The sequence below is a fragment of the Morone saxatilis genome, unplaced genomic scaffold, assembly GCF_004916995.1.
Source record: "Morone saxatilis isolate NCDOM2014 unplaced genomic scaffold, NCSU_SB_2.0 Contig23, whole genome shotgun sequence".
Classification (NCBI taxonomy): domain Eukaryota; kingdom Metazoa; phylum Chordata; class Actinopteri; family Moronidae; genus Morone; species Morone saxatilis.
The window spans coordinates 12,663,810-12,672,271 of record NW_023339796.1 but is presented as its reverse complement, the minus strand read 5'-3'; the positions used below and the strand labels follow the sequence as shown (position 1 = coordinate 12,672,271).

General features: G+C 37.0%; 1 protein-coding gene across 1 annotated transcript in view; it reads right to left on the bottom strand.

Annotated features, from left to right (window-relative positions):
* Positions 1-4,501: 4,501 nt before the first annotated feature.
* tnr (tenascin R (restrictin, janusin)) overlaps positions 4,502-8,462 on the bottom strand; it is a 65,151-nt gene continuing 61,190 nt past the window's right edge. The window contains exons 25-27 of the mRNA XM_035671497.1: positions 7,603-7,764; positions 6,414-6,577; positions 4,502-4,692 (exon numbers count right to left, since the gene is read on the bottom strand). Coding sequence (XP_035527390.1) covers positions 4,573-4,692; positions 6,414-6,577; positions 7,603-7,764 — 446 coding nt within the window. The 3' untranslated portion in view covers positions 4,502-4,572. The remainder of the gene's footprint in view (positions 4,693-6,413; positions 6,578-7,602; positions 7,765-8,462) is intronic.

Here is an 8,462-nt window from a genome sequence, read left to right as displayed (position 1 = left end):
CAAACTAGCTGTTTGTAGTTCAGTATAACCTTCAATGCTATTTTTATTAACGTCAGACTATTCAGAAAACTAACAAGCCTTAATTAGTAGTCAGTTTTTTAGCTAAAGAGATGAGAATATTATTGTATAATAATAATGTTATAATATTCATTTTTTATCTACTTCTCAAATGCCCTAGTTGGAACATTATCTAAAGGTACCGCTTTATAGCTTCATATCTGACAGACTGATATAAGTGGTACTGATCTATCTCAGTAAAACAGCTGTATATTTCCCAAAAAGTCAAACTATTTCTATAAATTGGAGACATTCTATTCGTAAATTAGAAATCAGCTTTTTCTGAATTTCAGTCTAATTGACTTTAAATGGGTTTCTTGCCAACAGATCATTCTCTCCAACAACCTCTTTGAAGGTGATTCATTTTTTTATGTGGAATGAATGTTTAACCAATATGTTGTACTACAAGTCATCAGATATGTTTTCATGTCAGTGCAGGTCTGCGGTGTCTCCGCATGTGAGCACAAATTAGTGATCTCAGAGCCAAGTCGCTCTGGCAGACCTTTATGACGGCACCTTTTACTGTTCACTCTTAACTGCTGCTGGCCTCACTTCGGTTTTTAATGGCCAATTAGAAGTGAATATACTTTGAAAAGTTTACGACATGGAGTCAGTCGGCTCTTGATACTTCATTATTTTAGAGGAGTAAAAAGGGAGAGTAATTACATCTCGACATTTATATAAAACTTGACTCAAAAATTTAAAGCAAATTGAACGAAGGCTTTGTTTATGCAAAGATGTTGTACATGGATTTGACCAGTTCGCCATAAACTTCTCACGTAACAGCATGTAATCACCACACATAACAAAGAGAGAAACAAAATACACCAAATCAGACTATTTGAATGTTTTATTAATATGTAGAAAATGTATTAAAAAAGGAACTATATAGTACATGTTTAAGTCAAACTAGAGCTAAATTTGACAGTAATATCCAAGGTTATCCAACAATAAATTCTTAGTTTCAGCATATATGAGCTTTTCAAACAGTCAAGATCACATTTTGTCAACATTTACATTTCCATGGCAAATCAATGCAGTTACAGTATCTGGCTTATATAACAACCACCACCGAACATGGCGGTTATATCAGTCAGGTCACTAGTAAAACAAACCAATGAAATAAAGCATTTTACTTTTTGATACTTTTTGTCGTTATTAACTGTAATTTCTTGCAGAGTAATGGAAAATAAATAGTAGTGAAATAAATAAGGGGAACAGGTTTCCTCTCAGGAGAAACAAACAGTGATCCAGTGTATTCCAGTGACTGAGACTGAGTTATAAGTTTGAATCATAGAGGGGATGTTTCTTTTCAAACCTGATGTTATACAGTAGATTGAAGAGATGAAATTATACATGATGAAGTACAAACAAAATGCCAATTTAACATCCGCCTCTCCTCCAAAGATAATTGCAATGAGGAAAACAAACTAGTGGCTCTTACTTGATGCTGGAGGGAAGTTATTCATGATATCAAGAAAATAATTAGAGCTTTTCTGTCTTGTGATTTCAGGCATGCTGTTTCCATGACAAGACCGATGCTCGATTTCAAATTATGTTTCCCGAAAAAACTTTCAATTAAGAGTAATATTACCAAGCCTGTAATTACACTAATATGTGTAATGTATTGTTTGTCTCGAGCAATAGACTTTTTAACTTTTTTAATAAATGGGAAAAAACAAACAAAAGAAAACACATAAAATCATCATATAAGTAGATGATCAACCTGAAATAAAAGACAGGACAGAGGCTTTTCTACAACAGGACAACTTGAAAATAAAATTTACTTTTTGACAGAAAAAGCTTAAACTGATGAAGATTGGTTGGAAAAATATGTAAAATAAGCTTAAATATATATATTAGCGTTCCTCTTGAAAGATTTAAGAGCACCTCATAGTTTGCCATGAGAGAAATAAATCCCTCACAATACAAATAACATTCTGGTCCTTTCCTGCAAAGCTTCATGACCTTTGTTCCTTGTACAAAAATGCACTGAGGAAAACTTTATCTAAGTAGTTAATGAAATAAGTACACAGAGAATTCCCTACTCTATTATAAATCACTATGGGAGATGGATTGCATGTGAGGCTCTGAAACAGTCACTTTGACACTGAAACATAAATCAGACCTGGGAAAGGTCACGTGTTGGAATGGTTTGTTATAAATTATATCTCGGTCGTGTTTTTGTTTTTCCACAGCAGCTGATAGTCTAAGTTATCTACATCTTCTTCCTTACAAACCATTTCAAGAGCACCTTTTGCCCGGATCAGCAAAGAAAAATCAAACAAAAACATATTCTTATGACATTTGTTATTTACTATCAGGCTCTTGATTGCAATTTAGTCAACATGCAGTAGGCTCCATCCATCCTTAAACACAACAATGGTTAAAAATACAGCGGTTAAAGGGGAAATGTTCCTTTCTGAATTACTTTGCATCTAAAGGGGGAACACATCAAAAGTCACATTAGCGGCAACTCTATATCTACGTGAGTATATTAGTAGTAGTTTATAGAGGGGGGAGTCACCATTGTTTTCAAGTCGAAAGGACAAAAAACACAAATGAAAAATATTCACAGTCACATGACACAAGCCAGATTTGCTGGTTTGCTTCAGTGAGATAACTGAATTGAAGAAACTGACAGAAGTACATAAGAATGAGATTTCCAGCTGGTAATATTTGGATTATTGAATATATATGAGACCAAATGTTGCTTGCAGCGATGGCGACACTGATTTAAGGATTGTACAGGACAAAAAAAATTTTTTTATTGATAGTATGAAGCAAGAGAGGAACTTTAGCCAGTTTTGTGTGGTTTTTGTCTTCAAACTCTACAGAGATAATTTTCCTCCAACAGAGGAGGCAGGAAACTAAAACAAAACCATTTCCAGAAAACCGCAGTCAACTAAGCACATTGGCACTGAACGCTTTGTGCAACAGTGTGAACACTGAATAGAACTAAATGCTTGGTGGGCATGCTGCAGATTATGCCTAAAAGAATACATTCTCTGCCATGTTTGCTGATTTTGTTGTTTCACTGGGGAGATTAAATAGCGAAGCAAGTAAAAGAAGGGCACAGAAGAAAGACTTGGCTCCACTCCACCTACTGTTCTGCTTTCTTTGTTAAGTTCATTCCAGCTAGCAGTGGGGGGAGGCCAGGCTAAAATCTGCACTATGCCCACCCCTGACTTTCCTCTGCATAGAATTTAGTGTTCACATTGCATAAAATATTGCCAGGGGACATGATTACCATAAAGGTCCCTGAAAAATGAGAATCTATTAATGGAGGAAAAAGCTGCTTCAGTGACTTTGGTGACAGAACCGACTGGCATCTTTCCAAAAAGCAGGCCAAGTCTTTATTATGCAGATCTTTGGTTAAATGTTACATCTATCAGCACCATCTCTGCAAGCAATCACAGCATCTATAACAGAGGTGAAACAGATATTTAGCGTTTGTAATTTGCTTGAAAATAATGTCCAGGAAATAATATTATATGCCCCCGAACAACTCGAGAAATCCTTTGAATTGATTAAACAATAGCTTTGCTGTGTTCCCACTCGTAGTGCAAATACTGTCTCAGTGTGGCTACCAATAACAATAAAGTTTAATGTTGGTGATTTTCATTTAGCTTCAACAATTAACACAAAGGATATTGTAATTAACAGTAACACATAGAAATAAAATAAATAGAATAGATGGTAATGAAGCTGTTGCTGGTGCACTGCTTTGTGAATGATGATTCTGGATGTTAGGTTTTGCTTTTTGATGTTCATTTTTATCTCCAGTAATTGTCATCAATGATTAACGTAATGTAGGCTCAAAAACCGAGGCATCAAATCATATTAAACAGATGGACTTTTGTCACAATATCAGTTATAAAAATATATATATCTTACAGTTAAGGGGTTTAAGGGCATATACAGTATATTTTTCGTTAAAAGTGTTATTATTTCGTAACGGTTAAAATAACGCTAGCTCTCGCACTCTTGAGGGCATTTCTGAGCACATTTCCTCGCATCCCAGGGAAAGGCAAATCACACACTTAAAGAAAAAAGAAGCTTCTTGGTTTGCCTTTCCATTTTTTTTTTGTTGTTTTTTTTTTACAGCAAATAGAACCATTGTCATTCAAAGTATTTAATAAATTACATACAGTGTCCTCTATCATCTGGGTAGAAGTACAGCAGGGAAAAAACAGCTAAAGCTGAGCAGGAGCAGAGGTAAACAGAGTTTGGACGATGTTTCACCAGCTCTGCTATTACATGATCTCTTCCATGGGTATAGCAGTTTCTGACTGTTGTAAGTATATTAATAATAATGTGTTTTATTATTTTACAATTGAATATTAATAAAATATTAGTAGCTTTTTGTCATAACCCCCCCTTTTTTTCTTGCAGCCTCACTAAAAGGCATTTAAAAAAACACATCAGTGTGGCACACAGGAAGCAGAGAGTCATCACCAAACATCGTCCAAACTCCATTTATCCGCCACTCTGGGCTGCGCGGAGGCGGTTTGTTCATACAGGGGCAGACCGCCTCCTCTTGCTGCTGATGCTACGGAAGTTGAACGGTCTCATCTTCATCTCCACGAAAGGAATAGAGAACTCATGGCCTTTCCAGTGGTACCAGTTAATACCCTGCAAGAGTGAAAGTGTGACTTCAGAAGCTGCTAGAATCAACAGAGCTTTTTAGGCCAAACAAGGGCATTTCAGAAAATGACAGAAAAAGTAAAATAAAAGAAGAGTCTGAAAAAGGAAATTTTATATTAAGTGCCTTTAAAGCAGCAGGGCCAACTTTCTTACTTGAGAGATAGCACAATTATGAATTCAGTGCAATTACAGTCTCATTCTAGCCCTTCTAATCCCCGTCACAGCCAAAACCCACCCATTTTCAGCTTTACTCTGAAAGGTAATTTCTCTCTGCAGGTCTTTATGCCTGTCCATCTCTGCTCCCACCTGGTCTCACTTTATGTCATCAAGCAACAAAGAGAAAGGTACAGAGCACACAGAGAGAAGCCATGATGCTCCAAAGCCTTTGTAGTTCAGCCTAATCAGTGCTTCACACAAACCCCACTCTCTTTCTCGAGCCATTTCAGCATCAAGCTGAGAGAGAGAGAGCGCACATCACACTTTTGTCAAAAGACAAGCCCCTAACACTCACTCACACCTCACATGTAGTAGGCAAAATACTCTGTAATAAACTCTGGCCTTTTCCTTTCACATATTTCTGTAATTTGACTATGAACTTTAGATAAACTCCTCCTGAAAGAGTCTTATTTCCAACAGATGAAACAAGCACTTTGAACCAATCAATATTAAGATGCATCTCTCCAAGTTTCATTAAAATTCGACAAGTGGAGCAGCAGTTACGGTCCTTTTGTTTTTGACCTTTCATTATAGCTCCTCCATCAGGCCAATCAGTGTAATAAGTATGGAGATGGATGTCTGTAGCAAGTTTCATGTAATTTAATTTTTAAATTATAAGACTTTCAAAATGAGAGATTTTAACCTTTAATCACACTGCCATAATCAGCACAGTTTATGTGTTTCAAATGCCAACGCCACAATATTGAGCTAAAGGGCCGCTTCACCCAAATACCAACAAAAATGGCTGAGCTTTTAGGACTACCACACTGCTGCCATGCCAATACCATATACACGAATGGGGCATGTCTGGTGCTTAAAGGATTGAAAACCTGCTTTCTACCAAAGAAGTAGCTCAGTGGAGACGTTCAGTGTGAGGTGACGCAGGGACATTGTTTATGGAAATACACATTTGCTGATGAAAATTTAAATGTTTTAATTATGTAAACACCACCAGCCCCACTGTATCAGGATGGTGGCTGAAGACCAATTATCTCATAACCTGGACAAATTAAACGAAAATTTAACTCCCCCCATTCCTCCTCCCATTCCTGGCCTCAGATTTCCTGTGTGGTAATTTGATTAGACACAAATTAATTTAGGAATATGCATTATGTAAGCACAAAACCAAAATAATGAAGGCCTTAAAGACTTTGACCCAGACACCTTCTTTGGTAATAAAGCTCACCCATATTATCACCCATAAGGCCCTTATCGTGTCTGTTGATGTTGAACTTTAACAAAACCAAACAAAAATTGAGTTATGAGGTCCTGAGCCAAGACAAGGTAATTCATCCTTGTCTTGTATCCATCCCACATATAACACCACAATAAGTAAAAGTGCTCTTTTGTAATTTAGGTAGACCAGCCCTGGATTACTTTCTAACTTATGCCACAATATATGTTTGACTTAATAATCAGTAGACTATTAGACTATATAGATAGATTTATTTGTCACATTCACTCTTTGATCAGATATTTATTGGACGACTCACCTGACTGTGTCTGGACTCGCCGTATTTGCCATTGAGGTTGGCCCGGTGGCAGTTCTTGTACCACCAGGCTCCTTTGTAAGACAAGGCACAGTTAGTGACAGCGATGTCATTGTCTCTGTCTTTTGTAGAAAAGGGCCGGCCCTGGTGGTAGCTCAGAGAGTCACCTGGTGTAAGAGGAGAGAGGGAGAGACAGCGAGAGAGACGGAGAACCTTAAACATCAACGTATGCCAGGCAACATTTGCATATGGCTGCGGTGAATAGCGTGATGAAGGGACATAAACGACCAGGCAGACAGGAGGGAGAGGCATGAGAGGGAAGAGAGAGGAAAGACTTTCCTGCTGCAGGCTCTCTGAATTTATTTAGGCAGACAGATTTATAATTATAAACATGAGGAGATGATGGGTAATTCTGGCATATGGTCATGTTGACAGACTGAGAGGTACATAGAGAGTGAGGACATGAGTGGAAATGTGGAGAAGTGCTGAAGAGGGTTTCAGACATCAGGGAGAAGAAAAGTGGCAGGAGAAAAAATGTCAGATGGCGGAGAAGGGATGGGAGAGCTTTTTCACTTATATTACAGTATATAGTGTATAGTGTTGATATGAAAAAAATATCCATGTAGTAAAAAGCTTTCAATGTTGAGGTCAACAATAATAGTATAACACATATACTATATACACACATAAACTGTACAATGAACCCAAATAGTGAATGCAAAAGAGCAGACTGTTCCCTCCGAATACTACATCAGAAATGAGTTTGGATGTTTTAGGTACCTTTCATACAATCCTGTCTGTGTGTCTGTTTAAAAATACTTTTCTTCCATTGTTTTATTAGCTCTTTGGTTATTTTACCTAATGCAGGATGAGGCTGTTCAGCAGACAGGGAAGGCTCTGAGGAAATATTTGTGTTCAGGTCTTCACCATGCCCTTATCCGAGCAAGAGTTTTTATAAGCTTATATTTTAAATAATAATCCAAACTTTAAAAATAACAATTTCATTGTTTAGTTTTCTTCACAGAAATGAATGAAAGATATACTGTTTATTTTAAAAAAGGTCTTATACCCATTAAAATGAAGAAGGTCTTGTGACACACAGTAAAGCTTTGGCAACCCCTAGTGGGGGTCTGGACCACCAGTGACACACGTTAACTAAAAAAAAAGATTCCTTATGTATTCAACCACGTACCAGCGGTGCCATTGTACTCTCCTATCCTGAGCTTGTAGAGGTTTCTCGCATCCCCAATGGAGAATTTATCATAATTGGCGTACACCGACTCCTGTCCGTCCTTCATGTCAATTCTCAGCTCATAACGGCCCTGAGCAGCAATCTTCTGGATGTTGTCTAGACCTGTAAAGAAACAACACACGTTATATTAAATCCTATTGTCGATATTCATTGTATGTTTGTAGACTCCAGAGACGCGAACCAAATCTTTACAGTTACACCTGCTGTTTAGAAAACGTCTTTTATCTTTTTATTACACCAGCGCTCACCCATTTAATAACCAAATAAAGATCTGCTTTTTAATCATACTGGTGTTTGAGCTTCAAAACAAGATTTAGAAGTCATCAGCTCATCCTGATATGGAAGTAATTACACTGCTACTGATAATGGACGTCATTACGCTCATATTGTGATTGGACTTGTATGGAGTCTGGATGCAAGACAGTAACAATGGACTTCAAAGCAACGCTAAGACATGGAAAGTAAGACAAAGTAACACAGGTACAGATTTAAATCCATACAAGAGCACATTTAACTACATATTGCAGTTGCACACATGTGTCCAGTGGTCCCACCAAATGTCTGAAGTTAAAGTCAGAGTCAAGTAAAAGAAATTATATAAGCCAAAATTAAAAATCACACTTTTTCTTCTTTACAATCTTTACAGCATATGAAACCATTTATCCTTAGACCCTTGATTCAAAAAAGGAAGAAACCTCAGGAAGAGCATCAGAGCAGGGAAGACATAAAACTATTAAACCAATAATTGACCACCCAGATTTTTATTTTATTTTTAAATTATCAATCAATCAATCAAGTTT